The sequence below is a fragment of the Callorhinus ursinus genome, unplaced genomic scaffold, assembly GCF_003265705.2.
Source record: "Callorhinus ursinus isolate GAN/ISIS: 27379988/994484 unplaced genomic scaffold, GSC_fseal_2.0 scaffold3, whole genome shotgun sequence".
In the NCBI taxonomy this organism is placed as follows: domain Eukaryota; kingdom Metazoa; phylum Chordata; class Mammalia; order Carnivora; family Otariidae; genus Callorhinus; species Callorhinus ursinus.
This window is the reverse complement of record NW_027397065.1, coordinates 31,212,260-31,230,391: the sequence shown is the minus strand read 5'-3', so window position 1 is coordinate 31,230,391 and position 18,132 is coordinate 31,212,260. Positions and strand designations below refer to the sequence as shown.

The window sequence follows — 18,132 nt, the reverse complement described above, 5'->3', positions numbered from 1 at the left end:
AGAGAAAAGAAAGAAAAAAAAGAAAGGGCAACGGACCTTGTTTCTCACAGGAATCAAGGGAAGAATTAGGACTGAGATTATATATCAGCAGTAGGATCAAGGCATGAGGCCATATAAGGAGGAACTGGACCAGAACTGGCCTTTGTCAGGAGCCTAAACTGTAGCATGGGATTGAAATGCATAGTTAATTCTGTTCGTAGGCCCAGGCTGGGCACTTAATGGTGTTTCCTAGGCTAGAAAAGCAAGGTAGGAATGACAGCCCACCAGAGGGGAGGGCCCAGCAAAGATCCAGGAAATAGAAATGGTTGTCAATTTACTAATCTAATTAAGTGGAACAGCTATTGAATCTCTGGTTGACAGTCTCTTACTTGTTCTGCAGAGGCCTTTGAAATTGACGTAATGTACCACTCTAAGCCTCTAGTCCAGATGTGTTAAGTATGGAGCAGCTCAGCTTAAATTGGTTCAGTCTAAGAAAGGATATTGCAACTAGACTGAATGAGAGCAAGGTGTTGAGTGCAGGACAGTGGTTCTCAAATTTTAGGGAGAGTCAGAATTGCCTAGAGCGCTTGTTAAAACACATAACTGGGAGAAACACTCCCAGGGTTTCTGCTTTAGTTGGTCTGGGCTGGAGCCCAAAATTTTGCAATTGTAACACAATCCAAGTTGATGCTGATGCTTCTGGTCTTGGGATCACACTTTGAGGACCCCTAATGTAGGAAAAGATGATGAAATGGGCATAGCTGTTTAGACCCCCTTAATTGAGGCCTTCACAGAGGAGGGAAAAGGGAATTAACATTTAAATTTAAGGCTCTACCACAGTTAAGACTCTCTGCCAGGTGATCTGCAATCATTATTTAACCCTTGCAACCCCTCTGCAGGGTATTTTCTTATTTTCCCCCAGCATAAACATGTTAAAAACTTACTGGAATAATTTTTTTTTAACAGCCTTTTTTTTTTTTTAAGATCTTAATTATTTATTTGTCAGAGAGAGAGCACAAGCTGGGGGAGCAGCAGGCAGAGGGAGAAGCAGGCTCCCCTCTGAGCAAGGAGCCCTATGGGGACTCAATCCCAGGACTCTGGGGTCATGACCTGAGCCAAAGGCAGACGCTTAGCTGACTGAGCCACCCAGGCACCCTCCATTGTTGACTTTATGTATTCATTACTCTTCTTGTAGATTTATAAGAGATATAAAATGTAGATTAATTTTATAGTAATGATTATACAATAGATAGAATTAAATGTTGTGACATTTTCTCATACAGAACATAAAGTGAATGGGAGCTTTACTTTAACATTAGATACAATAGATCTTTTAGATGTATTTCAGGAAGATAGGCCTCAGTTAATTTTGTCAGGGTTTTTTTTTTAATGTTGCCAATTGGTTATTGACCTATCCTTTTTTAGAAACAAAGAGAGAAATGGTGAATTTCAGGATAGTTAGTACCAAGAAATGACCAAATTCTTGAGATTGTAACTATAAGACTCCTTTAAAATGTTCTTTGTTAATGTCATTTTTGAAAGGTCAACTTGTTTTTAATGGTGCTCAGTGAAGTTACTTTGTGTTGTTTGACAGATTCACACAGAAATATTAAAAAATAAAAAGCAGTGATCCAAGCATTTGAATTGAAGGCATTGTGGGAAAACCTGCCATTTATTGTGAAAATCGTCTTTGATCGTGAAATTAAAAGTAAAGCTGGAAAAGAATTTACAAACAAGGAAAAAAAAAAGTTTGGGATCGGACTCACAGGATCTGGGCTTGGAAATGCCTCAGGTAAATCATACAGAGTAGGTGCAAAGTTTTATATTTTCCCACTGCAGAAAGCCAGTACTCTTGGTTCTGTAAGTTCTTTGAATCTTAACACAACTTGACAAACTCACATTTTAAGACATTTTCTATTTCCTCCTTTGCTACAACTTTGAAATTTAATGAGCTTGACACGGGAAACCTGGTGAATGAAAATTTGGTTAGAAGGGGGACAGATCTGCTGGCTGTGGGCGGGCTCACCCAACTCCCCTGAAAATTAATCTGCCACAGAAAGCCCACTTCCATCTCCTTGTCTACTTCCTGTTTCCCAGTTATTCCTTTCCATTTATGCCTTTTGAATTTAAAAGTAGTTAAGAGGAAATGGTGAGAGATTTCAACCTTTCTCTCTTTCATACATACACATATACTCACAAAAGATTATTGAGAATGATCAGATCTATTTATGTTATGGTAACTACTTTGAATTGATCAGTCCTGGTTTGAGGCAATCTCTGAAATAATAAAAGAAGCCCTGTGTGTCCCCACTGCACATCCACACTTCTTCCTGTCCTCCTCCAGTGGTTAGCTCTTATGCCTTTCTCTCTTTGGGTTCAGTGCTGAGGAGAAACCTAGAAATAAGGAGAGGGCAGGGACTCTTAGGTGGCTTCAGGTAGGGCCAAGCAGAGTTATGCCTTGAGCACAGAAAATAAGCAACTTGCTGGGATTCTCCAGTGGCTCAGAGGCAGGTAGCAAAGGCGAAGAAAGCTAGCTGATATTAAGAAGACCAGTGCCCTAGCTCCACCCCAATCTCTGGGCCAAGTGGACTGCTCGTACTGATTTGGAGTTCTTTCCCATTCAGAGTTTAATTTGTTATTTGTGGAATACTTGAAGTTAGAGCTATAACATACTTATTTTGAGCTTGCAGCCTGGTAGGTTTGGGGAAAATTAGAGAAAGAAAAGACTGGATTGGGAAGTACCAGTAAAGAAAAACATGAGAGTAGAGCATGTAAGAAGGCCAGTTTGTGGTAGGTAGAAGGTATTTGAATAGAGAAGTGTAAGCAAATAGACTGATAGAATTTTTTTAAAGTTTCAGCAAAAACTTGCAGAATAAGAACAAAAAGGCAAAGAGGGAATTTTTATTCTTTCACATCCTCTTCCTTCATCCAAGTTAGATTTCAGAGGGAGGCCTTTTCACTTACTTGGGCTGCTTTAGGAGTGTAGGCCCTGACTTCCCTCTGGAGTGATTTATATAGATGTTGGAATGGAAAAGTGGGGTGGAGAGAAAAGAAGGAGCATCAGCTCTGGGTGCCAAGTCTCTTTTCCCTTCTTTATTACAGAATGAATTGTACCCTTTTCTGGGATCAGGATTAAGGCTACTGAGCTCATGCCCAAGTTTCTGGTCTCACCAGTAAGATTTTTGGATATTTGACTGATCCTGTTTTCATCACCACATTCCTGGAGGCATTGGTTGCACTAACGGTGCCCAGATTGTCTTCCAGATTGTTTGGGGAAATAAGACACTGGACTCACGTAGGACTACAGAATGAGACTGACTTGCTATCTCTGCAGACCCCAGGAAATAGAGAATTCTCCATGTTGGAGAGATAGAAGAGGGAATGTTGTTAGAGGTGGATTTGAAGAAATGTTATATAGCCGAATAAAAGTACTCATTAGGGTAGTGAATGCTGATTCTAGTGGCTAAATAAGCTTTAATTTTTGGAAGTTAGGTATTATTAACAGTTGCCACTATTTCTTTTTCTATTTTTAATGCATCTTCATTATTTTCCTAATTTAAGTTCATAGTTTAATGTTAGTTTAATCTCTCAAATGTGCTAAAGAGTAGAAAATATACAGAATTGTTGTGAAACTAGTAAGTTAGTAGGTATGGGAGTTGCGTGTAATAAATTGGTCTTGGAGTGGTCTTGCAGTAGTCTTTAACTTTCTAAAGTTAAAATCACTTTGTTGTAGCCTAGTGTAAGCGGAATGGATCCGCCTTTTGGGGATGCCTTTCGAAGCCACACCTTTTCAGAACAGACTCTGATGAGCACAGATCTCTTAGCAAACAGTTCAGATCCAGATTTCATGTATGAACTGGTAAGTAACGTTTTCTTGGATTCTGCTTTAATTGATTTATTTAATTGGGGTAAAAATGTTGTGGTATAGTTTTTTTATTTATAAATGCCTGAACAGAAAAAAGGATGTCAAGTTTGATTCTTGTGACTGTCAGTCTAGTAATTTTAGAAGGCTGTATGAACCCATTGAAAATAGTAAGAGCAGTGGAGGTGGATGAGGGCATGGGTGTGAAACAGGTGAAGGGGATTAAGAGCACTGAGTAATGTGTAGAATTGTTGGATCACTATATTGCACACCTAAAACTAATATAACACTATATGTTAATTATACTGGAATTTTAAAATATGACTATGACTATAAAAATAATTGTTATTTTTATATAAATACATGCACACACACATAAAAGAAAATAATAAGAGGAGAGTTTATCTAAATATATTCAAGTCCAGTTTTTGATGATGAGGATGGGAAGCTGTCTTTTTTGTTATGCCTGACTGCTGAAGAACTCTTCAACTGGGATATTTAAGAATGATAACATTAAGCAAAGCATATGACACAGAGAATATGAGGTAAAAGTAGCAATTCCAGGTGGTATACTTATCACTTATTCTCGAGGTAAATAAGATTCCTAAGAAGAATTTAATTACATACAGCTTAAGCAACATGAATGCAAAACTAAATATATAAATCTGTTAATTTACTAAAAAATCATTGAATTGTACACTTAATACAGGTGAATTTTGCGGTCTGCAAACTGTACTTCCTTAAAGCTCTTAGAACACAGAGACACACACCCATAAACAAAAGCAAAACAAGAAAGGCCCCAAATGGAAAAGTCAAAACAAACCGAAAATGTCCTCGTTTCCTTCCTGAACCTCCACCTTCTAACCCTTTTCCCCAAAGATAAGTACTCCTAACAGAGTTTTTCCTGTTCATATATAAGTACATGAGTATTTTAAATTGGATGACACATTCATAGATGCAGTATTCTGTAACTTGATCCTTTTAACGTAAAGACATCTGGTGAGCAGCCTCTCATGCTAGTACATGAGACTTTAACTGCATTCTTTTTAGTGGCTGCATAGTCTTACTAACATATTTTTAAAATCCTATCTCTATTCATGAGGAGTATTGTAGTCCCCATGCCCAAGCATTGTTAACAAGGCCTTACCAAAGATCTTATCCTTCTGTGGTGGAATTTCAACTCTTCTTTGGTTTGCACTTTGCCTCTGTATTTCAGTTCTCACTTAAGAAGACAAATTCTTCTGTGATGAAGGTAAGGTCTTCATTATTTGCTTTGTAATTGAAGCTTGTTTCAGAGGAGATCCCCAAATCCTTCTAAGTCAAATATCAGGAAATGTAAACCTTTTTCCGGGAAGAGTGTTTATAGTAAAGTTCAAGAGCCCTTGATATTTAGACCATACCTGAGCCTCTAAAGGGGCATATTTTCCCTTTTTTTTCCTTGCCCAGGGAAATGATATTATATGGACTGGTAAAGTGACATGTAAATAGCCTTTATCTTAAAACAGACCAGAGGTCAAGTACTGATTTATCAATTTGGTACATGGATGTGAGGATGGAGGTGAATATTTCTTTCCTAAAATATGGTGTGCGATTTTTTTTAAACTTTTCTCAGGACAGAGAGATGAACTATCAACAGAATCCTAGAGACAACTTCCTTTCTTTGGAGGACTGCAAAGACATTGAAAATCTGGAGTCTTTCACAGATGTCCTGGATAATGAGGGTGCTTTAACCTCAAACTGGGAACAGTGGGATACATACTGTGAAGACTTAACAAAGTACACCAAACTAACCAGCTGTGACATCTGGGGAACAAAAGAAGTGGATTACTTGGGTCTTGATGACTTTTCTAGCCCTTACCAAGATGAAGAGGTCATAAGTAAAACTCCAACTTTGGCCCAGCTTAATAGTGAGGACTCTCAGTCTGTTTCCGATTCCCTTTATTACCCTGATTCACTTTTCAGTGTCAAACAAAATCCCTTGCCCTCTTCATTCCCTAGTAAAAAGATCTCAAGCAGAGCAGCTGCCCCTGTGTGTTCTTCTAAAACTCTTCAGGCTGAGGTCCCTTTGTCAGACTGTGTCCAAAAAGCAAGTAAACCCACTTCAAGCACACAGATCATGGTGAAGACCAACATGTATCATAATGACAAGGTGAACTTTCATGTTGAATGTAAAGACTATGTAAAAAAGGCAAAGGTAAAGATCAACCCAGTGCAGCAGAGCCGGCCCTTGTTGAGCCAGATTCACGCAGATGCAGCAAAGGAGAATACCTGCTACTGTGGTGTAGTAGCAAAGAGACCCGAGAGAAAAGGGATGGAGCCTCTTCAGGGTCATGCCACTCCAGCTTTGCCTTTTAAAGAAACCCAGGAACTATTGCTCAGTCCCCTGTCCCAGGAGGGTCCTGGGTCCATTGCCGCAGGAGAGAGTAGCAGCCTTTCTGCCAGCACATTGGTCTCAGATTCATCCCAGAAAAAAGAAGAGCACAATTACTCCCTTTTTGTCTCTGACAACTTGGGTGAACAGCCAACCAAATGCAGTCCTGAGGATGACGAGGAAGACGAGGAGGATGTTGATGATGAGGACCATGATGAAGGGTTTGGTAGTGAGCACGAACTTTCTGAAAACGAAGAGGAGGAAGAGGAGGAAGAGGATTATGAAGATGACAAAGATGATGATATTAGCGACACTTTCTCTGAGCCAGGTATGGTAATGCTTGGAGACTTACCCGACTGACCTTTCTCCTATCCTGAGATATGGATGTTTTCTTTGTCTTAGTTTGGGGATTAAGTGACTTAATATCTTGGTTCAGATATGTAATTGCTTTTTTTCTATTCAGGCAGTTCTAAAATGATCACTTTTGCTCATATAGTGATTCATAGGCTGATTCTTCGAGGGCTTCTTCTTAATTTATCTTATGTTAAGGGACCTAATTTGTTACTCTCTTGAGCAGCTATGCAAAGATGCCAAGAATTGATTGATTTAAACATATTCCTATTTCTGTACATGTCCCCCTCTATTATAGTTGAGGCAAGTTAGGAGTGCCCACAATGGTAAACCAAGTAATGATGGTTTATATTACTCATGCTTAATACCAAGAAGGCCTACTTAATGAATAATGTAAAAAAGAGCATTTTCTTTGTGTCTGTCCCATCTTTCATTCACACGGTATTTTTCCATTTAAGAAAAATCTGTGCTATGATTTAATGAGCATAAAGGATACTCTGCTTTATTTATATACAGCACATATAAATAAAAGGGAGAAAGAAAATGAAACCTGTGAGAACTGGTTCACTTCATTCAGCATTTACATGCTTGGGCTGTTGCCACTGTTGGCTTGTGCAGTATTTATGAAAATGGTATTGCCAAGTGGCACACAGTTCAAAATGCACAAAGAAGTGAAGATCTTCAAATTTAAGCAAAAGTTATTTTCTTCAAAAATAATGTTGGTGGTCGGGCGCCTGGGTGGCTCAGTTGGTTAAGTGACTGCCTTCGGCTCAGGTCATGATCCTGGAGTCCCAGGATCGAGTCCCACATCGGGCTCCCTGCTCAGCGGGGAGTCTGCTTCTCCCTCTGACCCTCTCCCCTCTCATGCTCTCTCTCTATCTCATTCTCTCTCTCAAATAAATAAATAAAATCTTTAAAAAAAAATAATGTTGGTGCTATAACTTGTACATAAAAAAACTGTTATTTTTAAAACCTTAGAAATTGTCAAAGAGAGCCCTTTTGTTACACGATTGCTGGAATTTCTGGCAGTATAAAGATTGGTATTTAATTTTCAGAAAAGTTTTTAAGCCATGGTAGATATATTGTAGCTGGTGAAGCACTATTATTGCTGAAAGATTTTCCTTTAGTGAAATCTTTCTATTACACAAATGCCTAGATTTGTGTATTTGATACAACCAAGTTGTTTGACTCGGGTTAAGTTTCAAGTAAGGAAAAGTACTTTAATCTGGAGGAAAAGGGCTTATGCCTTTTTTTGGTTTACTTTAGAACTCTGCATAGTCTAGATAGAACAATTATTTTTTCTACTGAGGAAAATTTTTCTCTCAACAAATGAATACAATTTGCTTTGAGGGGCACTTGGCTGGCTCACTTGGTAGAGCATGTGACTCTTGATCTCGGCGTTGTGAGTTCAAGCCCCACATTAGGTGTAGAGATTACTTAAAAATCTTTAAAAAAATCTGCTTTGAAATGTTTCAGGGAAAGTTGTCTTTATAGCTAGTGTTAAGTTATATAGCTCCCTCCCATGGGAAGACCAGAGTGCTATCTATGAGTAGTCTTCCATGTCTGAGCGATCAGCCTTTTTTTTTTTTTAAAGATTTTATTTATTTATTTGAGAGAGAGAGAATGAGAGATAGAGAGCACGAGAGGGAAGAGGGTCAGAGGGAGAAGCAGACTCCCTGCTGAGCAGGGAGCCCAATGTGGGACTCGATTCCGGGACTCCAGGATCATGACCTGAGCCGAAGGCAGTCGCTTAACCAACTGAGCCACCCAGGCGCCCCATGTCTGACCGATCAGCCTTATTGCTTTGAGTTCCATGTTTAGGATCAAGGTAGAAGGGTAGGGGAAGGGTGAGACAAAGGGGAGATGGGTAATAACTAAAAGAAATGGAAAGTGTAGAGAAAGATACTTTTCCCAGTAGGTGCTTAAAGGAACATGTAGATCAGAGGGAGTCAGTAAATCCTGCTGTCACCAAGGACTGTACTGTCTACCCTACTTGTGGTTGTAGTTTTGCTTTTCTTTAGCTTTCAACTGCACATTAAATTCATCTTTATCTTTTAATGTGTTTTTACCTGGATAAATGTGTTGAGAGATGAATAGGTCTGTGAAGAGAGATCACTTAGTAAGTTGACCCTCATTTCCATTTTGTCAACCTTTTGACACTCAGGGAGGGGGCACCAGTGTTACAGTTGGTGTTGTCCTGTCATGCCACATTCTCTTGCCTTGTCTCCTATAGAGGAATCCTGATTTGTGAGCTTGTTGGTGTTAACCAACTCTGCTTTGAAACAGAGATGCTTTGGCTGAGTAAAACTCTCCTCTTGGCTCTGTTTAACAATGCTAAATGTTTGGATGGCATTTAATTCAGTCACTTCCAGTTGACTTGAAATAAAGCCTCTTTGGTTAGTATTACTTGGACAGTTCTCACAAATGTTAATGAACGACATGATTTAACCACAAAATCAACACTATTTTGTGGTATTATTTGGGCTTTATTCACATTTGCTAATGAAAATTTCCCTTTTTCTTGGAAGAAAGAGCTAAACAAGTGACTTCAGGAATGCAAAAGTGAATTATTGGTGAGAAGCAGGAAGAAATTCTTTGAAGCAGAAAAGTGGATAGTTATAGTTTCTTCAGAGTGCTAGTTTTAGAGTGGGTTGATTGGTTTAATTTGCAGCAGTTTACAAAGGCCCTTTTGTGATGACTAGCTCCCTTGATGCTGTTTCTTGGCAGTTGGCTACAACAGTGCCTGAGCCTACAAAGCTCCAGGAAAGGTGTAAAATGGAGTTTCAGTCCCTACTCTGGCCTTGCTCCCAAGTTTTAATAGAGCCTATTCTGTGAACAGGCTATGACCGTTTGGGGTCATTGGGATTACATGGTTGTAATACTAAGAATTGGGCCCCCAGAATGAAAGTTTGTTTTGTAATCTGTACTAAACATTTTCACGATTGACTTTACCAGTAGTCTGCACTAACCAGAGATGTGTGGTTAGAATTTTACACAATAAATGTAGCCTTTTTGACTTCCATTTGATAATCATGTCAGGAAGGAATGAGTTAGATCAGTATGGTGGTCCAGCAAATGAAAAGAAAAGGGAAAAGGCTTCATGGGAAATGTTTCATTAAACAAATAATTGATTTGTGGGGCACCTGGGTGGCTCAGATGGTTAAGCGTCTGCCTTCGGCTCAGGTCATGATCCCAGGGTTCTGGGATCGAGTCCCGCATCGGGTTCCCTGCTAGGCGGGGAGTCTGCTTCTCTCTCTGCCTCTGCCTGTCTCTCTCTCTCTCTCTCTGACTCTTATGAATAAATAAAACATTTAAAAAATAAATAAATAAAAATAAATAATTGATAAAAGAAAAAAATGTTTGAGTGCCTACATTTGTTTTAGGCACTGTGTGTATTAGATATTGCCTATCCAGAGATGAACAAAACAGACATGATCCTTGTCTTGATGGAACTTAGAGTTGAGTGGGTTTAGTTACTGTTATGATTTCTTTGTCTTTTTTTTTTTTAAAGATTTTATTTATTTATTTGACAGAGAGAGATAGCAAGAGCAGGAACACAAGCAGGGGGAGTGGGAGAGGGAGAAGCAGGCTTCCTGCCAAGCAGGGAGCCGGATGTGGGGCTCGATCCCAGGACCCTGAGATCATGACCTGAACTCAGGCTTAATGACTGAGCCACCCAGGCACCCCTGATTTCTTCGTCTTTTAATCTGCTTGTGTGTAGTGTGACTCGGCAAGAGAGAGATGCAGGATGAGAGTTTCTTAAACCTTATTTGACCACAGAACTCACTTGGGGATGAAGGCATATCTTACGATAATCGTGTTCTTTAGAATATACGTTGAGAGAGATTTAATTACCTTAAATGCTAGACCAGTGATCTGGGAATAATAATTTTTCTGCATTCTACTTGCTCATAGTGGTCTCTGTATTGAAAAGTGGCCATCTTAAACCCATTGTGTGCATGTGACTGTGTTTATGTGTGTTATGGTGAATTTATGGTGTATGTTATTAGAAAATGTTAAAATATTAGGTCAAAGAGAACTGATGGCCCTTAAATGCTTTTTTGGAAAAGGCTGAACATATATAAATAAAACTGATAACTAATTTGAGTGGGATGGAAGAAATAAAAATCTTTATTATTCTTTGAATTTAACAATGGGATATATGTAAAGAAAAATCCATTTAGACCATTTAGGTGGGTACAGGAAAAGTAAAGAAGCCCAGTAGGAGTTAGACTCCTTGAGTCATGGGACTTGAGTCAGTTCCAACTCTGCCAACTCGCTTAAAGCCTCCATGAGCATGTTTCTTTTTGTAAATGGGGTTAATAACACCTTTTTTTAATTGGGCTCTTAGAAGTCTCAAATAAAATATCTATAAGTGAAATATGTAAGTACATTTAATGAGAAGGACAGTGTTTTGCCAGAAATCCAGGCCACCTGAGGAGAGTTGCTAAATGGAGGAGAATATCAAATAAATTGTCAGAGGAATGGGATGCCTGAGGAAGCTGTATATGAAAAAGTTTCCTTTATGCTTTGGGCTAGGGTAGATTTCTTATTTTTTATTGAAGTATAATTGACATACAGTATCCTCTTAGTTTCAGGTGTGCATCATAATGATTCGATACTTTTATACATTACAACATGATCCCCATGATAAGTCTAGTTACTGTCTGTCACCATACAAAGGTTGGGTTTTTGTTTTGTTTTGTTTTGTTTTACTTATTTTTTAAATTTTTATTTATTTTTAATTATAGTTGGTATATAATACTTTCAGTGTATAATACAGTGATTCAGTATTTATATACATCACAAAATGACCCCCACATTAAATCTAGTTACCGTCTGTCACCATATAAAATTATTAACAATATTATTGACTATTCCCTGAGTTGTACTTTATATCCCATGACTGACTGACTTTGTAACTGGAAATTTATACCTCTTAGTCCCCTTTACCTATTTTCCCCCTCTGAATCTTGTATATGGTTTGTTTTTTGTATTTGTGGGTCTGTTTCTGTTTTGGTTGGTTGGTTTTTTGGGGTTTGTGTGTGTGTGTGTGTAACACCAGTTCTTAACATTGGTGGGAAGTTGGGAGTGTTTTGTTGGTCCATCTGCCTGTGTGGAGGTGTTCCCAGCCATACTAGGTTAGTCTCTGTGAACCAGTAGTTTCTTTGAGCCAGTAAGTTTTTCTTGGCCTGGTGGAGCCAGGTGATTCGAAAACACCATCTCTGGTGGCACTGTGTGGCCCTTGCATCTTTCCCAAAGCTAGGTTGATCACTGGAACAAGGTGAAATCCTTAATTTGAAGTGTCACATTGGCACAAATACATAGGCCAAAGTTGTCATTGCTTTATGTATCTAACAATTTTTAAAAATCAGATTTCTAGAAATGATTGTGTGACTCATGCATCATTTCTTTTTTTTTTCTTTTTTAAGATTTTATTTATTTATTTGACAGAGAGACAGTGAGAAAGGGAACACAAACGGGGAGTGGGAGAGGGAGAAGCAGGCTTCCTGCTGAGCAGGGAGCCTGATGCAGGGCTCAATCCCAGGATCCTGGGATCATGACCCGAGCCAAAGGCAGACGCTTAACGACTGAGCCACCCAGGCGCCCCTCGTGCATCATTTCTTAATAAAGAACTAAAGTTCACTGTCACATTCCTTGCCATATTGTTTTAAACTACCGCATGTGCACTTTAATGCTGTGAATACCAGCAGTGCTACAGAAGCTTCTCTTGATTGTTGCCCTGAAATCATTCTGGTCTCCAAATTGATTTTTTTTTTAAAGGTCATGTTTATTGAAGTATAATAAGTACAAGTATGAAATTTGCCCTCTTTAAGTGTAAACTTCTGTGAGTTTTGACAAGTGCATGTAGTGCTGGTAACCACTACCACCATCAAGATAAAGAAGAGTTTGATCACCCCCTAAATTTCCCTTGTGTTCCTTTATTATTTTTTAAAGATTTTATTTATTTGTTTGACAGAGAGAGAGAGAGCACACAAACAGGGGGAGCAGCAGCAGAGGGAGAGGGAGAAGCAGACTACCCGCAGAGCAGGGAGCCTGATGCGGGGCTCGATCCCAGGACCCTGGGATCCTAACCTGAGCCAAAGGCAGATGCTTAACAGACTGAACCACCCAGCTGCCCCCACCTTATGTTCCTTTAGAGTCAGCCCCCCCTCCACCCCCAACTCCTGGCAACCACTTTCTAGTTTTGCCTGCAGTTTTGCCCTTTCCAGAATGTCATATAAATGGAGCCATATTTTTGATTCATTCTTAATCTGAAGAAAACCTGGTAAAATTCTGAAATTCTTTTTTCCAAAACATGCAGGTGTCATCTCTTTCTTAGTGTCGGTTCCAGAGAAGTCATGTTTTTAGGAGACAAAATGGTCATTTTGCTTGGCCGGTGCTACCCAAGTTTTCCTGGCCACCGTAGTGTTACATACGTCCTGCATGGGGCCCGTCTCCATTCCCCCATGTACATAGTGGTAATGATGTGGAGTACACTAAGATGGGCATTCTCTGAGGGTATTTTAGATTTGTAGGTCATCCTGCGTGAGGTCTGACCAACAGTTGTAGCAACTCGTAATTATTTTCTGAAACTCCCCATTAGTGAGGAAGATAACTTCTTAAGTGAAGTAAATGCAGATTGCTTCCAGTAAAATATTAGACTAGGCATATATGTTTTTATTTGAGAGACTGTGTGAGAACTCTCGTTTTTGTACTTTTACCAAAGGGGTAGGGTGGGAGGTAGGCAGAAAAGCACTGCTGCCTCACAAAATTCTGACCGGTAGGATACCATCATAGAAATGCACACACCTGTCTGACTGGGAATGTTTTGGATGCACACATTTTAAGAGGAAGTCATTCTAAAATCACAGTGTGGGGTCTTAGTATCATGATCTAATGGTACATTTGACGTTCCTGGAGCTATATTTCATTATTCTCTCAGTGAGAGCCTATGTAAAGATACAAAAAAAGGATGTCACACACTAACTTATATGAACCAAAGAGAACTATAAGGAGAATAAACAGTATAGTTACCTGTGTTTATTAGTCTCTGAATATTTTATGAGTTAGACAGCTCCATATTAAATGTCATTTTATAGACCTAGTCTGTTATCTTTGACATGCCAGTGATGTTTTCAGATGAAAGGAAATATATCAAGTGACAAATAGAAGAGATCTTTTTATTTGCCCTGATTGCTTTATTGAAATTTATGGAACTTAAGCCCCCCCCCCGTCCCCAATTTCTTTCCTTTTTTTTTTTTTTAAGGCTATGAAAATGATTCTGTGGAAGACTTGAAGGAGATGACTTCAATATCCTCTCGGAAGAGAGGTAAAAGAAGGTACTTCTGGGAGTACAGTGAACAGCTCACCCCGTCACAGCAAGAGAGGATGCTGAGGCCATCTGAATGGAACCGAGACACCTTGCCAAGTAATATGTATCAGAAAAATGGCTTACATCATGGTGAGAGGGAATTGTGGTCAAACATTTCGTGTCACTTTAAATAGAGATCATAAACCATAATGTTTACTCAGTTACATATTCAGCCCTTCCTAGCGAAGTGGAGAGAGGAACAGTAGAGCTGCTATATTTGTTATCACTGCAGAGATACTCACAAATAGCTTTTGCCGGTGGTGAGAGCCATCACCTAAACAGGGAGGAAGCTCCGTGCAGAAACGAGTGACCAGGAGACTGCTGATTGATTCTTGATTCTATTCACAGTTGCAATAAACCAGAAGGGTTGGGGAGAAAGGGGAATGAGCTCCAGCATCTTTCTGTTCCATTCTTGTCTCGTCTCCAGGCTGAAATGTAAATAGGGAGATTGGAATCAAATGGAAATGGGAAGAAAAGAGGAGGGGAGAGGAAAGGGAATGATTGTAGAGAAAAGAAATGGAGAGAGGAGTTGAATGATAGGAGTTGGGAGAAGCTTATAATCTTAGGCAGGTGAAGTTTACAGTTGTGAACCTAGGAAGATGTAATTAAGTAGAATTTCTTCTTCTATTTTGTATGATCCAAAATCTGTACTGAAAAGGGGGAGGGCACTAGTAAGTTTGGCACTCAGTGAACAGTTTTAGTAATCTCTCATGCTACAGATGTAAGTTGCTAAGCAACTTTGTTTTTACACAGGAATTATATCAGAAGTATATTTGTACCTCATTTTCCCTTTCCGCTGGCACTCAGTCTGTACTCTAGTGTTTCTTAGTGAATAGACCTAGTTTTTGCCTTCAGATCAGTTTTCTACAAGAAATGAAAAGACAGGTCCAATAAATAACTTTAGGTAGCACATGGCGAGTACTAGAAAATTGTTTGGTATATTGTAGTTAAGAGGACCAGGCTATCCCTCTTACCTGCAGTGATAGGGCAAGATCCCCAAGTCTCCTGTAATGTTATTTATCAAACTAACCAAAGAAGAGCTTTCAAAAAAGACAGTCCTTATTTGTTGGCCTTTTGAGTCCAGCACCAGAGTATATGTCTGAGAAATTTTCAATCATAGCATCAAAACATCATGGTTTGAGTAAAATCTCCTATTTCTTTTCTGGGTGTATATTCTACCCTAGCCCTGATTTTTGAGTGCAGTGAACTTGCACTCCAGTCCTGAAGTTTGCGATCCTTATTACCACCATGCATATAATTAAGATTCTGTCGTACCAGGGCTAGAAACTTTAAGGTGGAGAAGGACTTGGCAAAGACTGGAGCTGTGACATATTTCCCCAATTTCTTGCAGGCACAAGGTGAGAAGGAGAGGAGGCTAGCCCTTTTAGCATATCGTGCTGAGACTTCTGAAACATGCCAAGACTTCTAAAAAAGAAAAAAGAGGGAAGGGAGAAATGTGGTTTTAAAATATGCCTGTAGAACGTATCTTTGGTGAAATAAAATGATCTACCTTAAACTTCTTTTAAACCATCTATAGGAAAATACGCAGTAAAGAAGTCACGGAGAACTGATGTAGAAGACCTGACTCCAAATCCTAAAAAACTGCTCCAGATAGGCAATGAACTACGGAAACTGAATAAGGTGATTAGTGATCTGACTCCGGTCAGTGAGCTTCCCTTAACAGCCCGGCCAAGGTCAAGGAAGGAAAAAAATAAGCTGGCTTCCAGGTAAATGCTACTCGTGTTCACCTGTGTAAATAAAGTCTAGGTGATGAGGTTAGACTTTCAGTGAGGTTTTATAGATAACCGTCAACCATTTATTCAGAAATATGCTTTTATAAATATTATAATGAGAGCATTGTAATTTTTCCTTTAAAAATAAAAGATGGTATTTACGCTTTGTTTACGCTTCATGATACCAAAAGATGGTGTTATGCTTTTAAAGGGGAGAGATGAATGGACTCAAATGCATTATATTATAAAAATGAAAAAATTTGTTAAAAACTAATGATTATGGTGATTAACATAACAATAAAAAATTTAAAGAAAAAAATGAAAAAATTTATCATAGTTTTATTTTTTCTTTGTTTTGTGGTAAGTCAGTTTTTTTATTGGGGTATGATTTACTTGAGGTAAAATGTATGCCTTTTAATGTACACTTTTATGGGGTTTTTAAAAAAGATTTGTTTATATGAGAGAGAGAGCGCGCGCCTGAAAGCAGGGGGAGGGGCAGAGGGAAAGAGAGAATCCCAAGCTGACTCTGAGTTGAGCATTGGAGCCCGATGTGGGGCCCGACCTCACAACCCTGAAATCACAACCTAAGCTGAAACCAAGAGTCTGTTGCTTAACCAACTGAGCCACCCAGGCTCCTCTATGGTACACTTTTATGGGTTTTGACAAACATATCCAGTCATATAAACACCACCACCATCAAGATAATATTTTTCATCATCCATTCAAAAAATTTCGTCATGCCTCCTTGTAAAGGGAACCCTTTCTGCCACCCCTAATCCCTCCAACCACTGATCTGTTTTCTGTCCCCAAGTTTTGCCTTTTCTAGAATGTCATATAGATGGAATCATATGATATGTAGCCTTTTGAGTCTGGCTTCTTTGATTTAACATGATGCATTTGAGATTCATGTTGATCCATGTTGAGCAGAGTAGTAGTTCCTTTTTATTGCTGAATAGTATTCCTTTGTAGGGATATACCACAGTTTATCCATTCACCAAATGAGGACATTGGGGCTGCTTCCACTTTTTGCCAATTATGAATAAAGCCACCATAAATATTCACTTACAGGTGTTTGTGTGAACATAAGTTTGCATTTCTCTTGGGTAAATACCCAGGAGTATATGTTTAACTTCATAAGAAATTGTCAAAGTAGCTATTAATGAAGTAATAAAGTAAATTTTTAAAAAAATTACTGTTTTTCAGAGTAGCAGTATGTATTATTTCATATCCCAGTTAGCAACATATGATGGTTCCACTTACATTCTCTTGGTACTGTCAGTTTTTGTTTATTTTAGTGTATTCATCATAACTTTATTTTTGGACATGTGCTAAAATTTTCAAAAATCAGTTTGGATTAATGATTATACTGTGTGTTTTTTGGATACTGAGTTCCTTGATATAAACATCAATAGGCAGTGATTTTTGGTTGCTATTAGAAAATGTTTGACAGCAGCAAAAAGAAGTATATTCTGAGTGTTCACTTAAAAAAAAAGTAAACTAATTGCTCCTTCCTTTCACAGGGCTTGTCGATTAAAGAAAAAAGCCCAGTATGAAGCTAATAAAGTGAAATTATGGGGCCTCAACACAGAATATGGTAAACCTAAACTTTTAAGAATTTGATTAATCTCCTATACTTTGCCGACCACTCTCTTTTTCTTTGGTTTTGTTACTTGCTTTCCCTGTATGCTGCCAAGTTTTAGGCCAGCCTCCTTTTTGTCCATTCATTCAGTAAGCTACATACTCTTACTCATTCATGTTCTCCTTTTAATGAGTGTCTGTATCTGTGGCTCCCCATGCCAGATCTCCTCTCTACCCTAAAGAGCTTGTCTACTTGTGACCACAATAATCTCCTACTTCATTTTACAATTGTGTTGCTGCGTTAGCCAGTTTTAGTGACTAGTGTTTATTTTAATCTCTGAGTGGATAATTTAGATCTGTGTTTTACAGATTTGACTGCTCATTAGAATCATCTGTGTACATGTTAAAAGTACAGATTTCTAGGCTTCTCACAGGTTCCCAGACCCGATGAATTGGAATCTGTGCAAGTAGAACTCAAAAGAGTCCATGTTTTTAACACTGCCCTATATTACTCTTAGGCAACTCTCTTAGCACTTGTTTGGGAACTGTTGGTTTAGATCGGTACCTCCCAATCTTTCACAACATGGCACATGTAAAGATTATCATCTCTGAGGCATCTTGGAATTTATCAGAGTAGGCTGCTCATGGGAGGAGAGGCCCCTATGGGCTGAGAGGATTAGTATCTCAAACACCTGGAACCCTTTTACAGCACACTAGAGTTTGGAAAGCTCTGGTTTTGATCTTCTGCAGTTAAGAACTACCTTTCCTTTCCTCCTTGCTCTCTGACTATCCCTGAAGCCTGGTGTCATAAGAGTTCGTATGTTCTTTTGCCTCTAAAACTGTCTTCTTCACCATACAGCTCTTGGGCTAAGTTGTATCTGAA

The 18,132-nt window shown here is 38.9% G+C and overlaps 1 protein-coding gene across 7 annotated transcripts in view; it reads left to right on the top strand.

The window, feature by feature from the left end:
* The window catches only part of CREBRF (CREB3 regulatory factor), a 55,879-nt gene that overhangs the window by 17,750 nt on the left and 19,997 nt on the right, over positions 1-18,132 (top strand). For 3 of the 7 annotated variants that reach the window (XM_073889885.1, XM_073889889.1, XM_073889899.1), the window contains exons 2-8: positions 1,574-1,771; positions 3,713-3,838; positions 5,058-5,093; positions 5,454-6,540; positions 13,834-14,028; positions 15,476-15,665; positions 17,192-17,265. In XM_073889885.1, the coding sequence (XP_073745986.1) occupies positions 1,763-1,771; positions 3,713-3,838; positions 5,058-5,093; positions 5,454-6,540; positions 13,834-14,028; positions 15,476-15,665; positions 17,192-17,265 (1,717 nt within the window). In that variant the 5' untranslated portion in view covers positions 1,574-1,762. Of the gene's footprint in view, positions 1-1,573; positions 1,786-3,712; positions 3,839-5,057; positions 5,094-5,453; positions 6,541-13,833; positions 14,029-15,475; positions 15,666-17,191; positions 17,266-18,132 lie in introns of all 7 variants that reach the window. The other 4 variants (XM_073889893.1, XM_073889894.1, XM_025867023.2 and 1 more) reach the window with 4 other exon arrangements.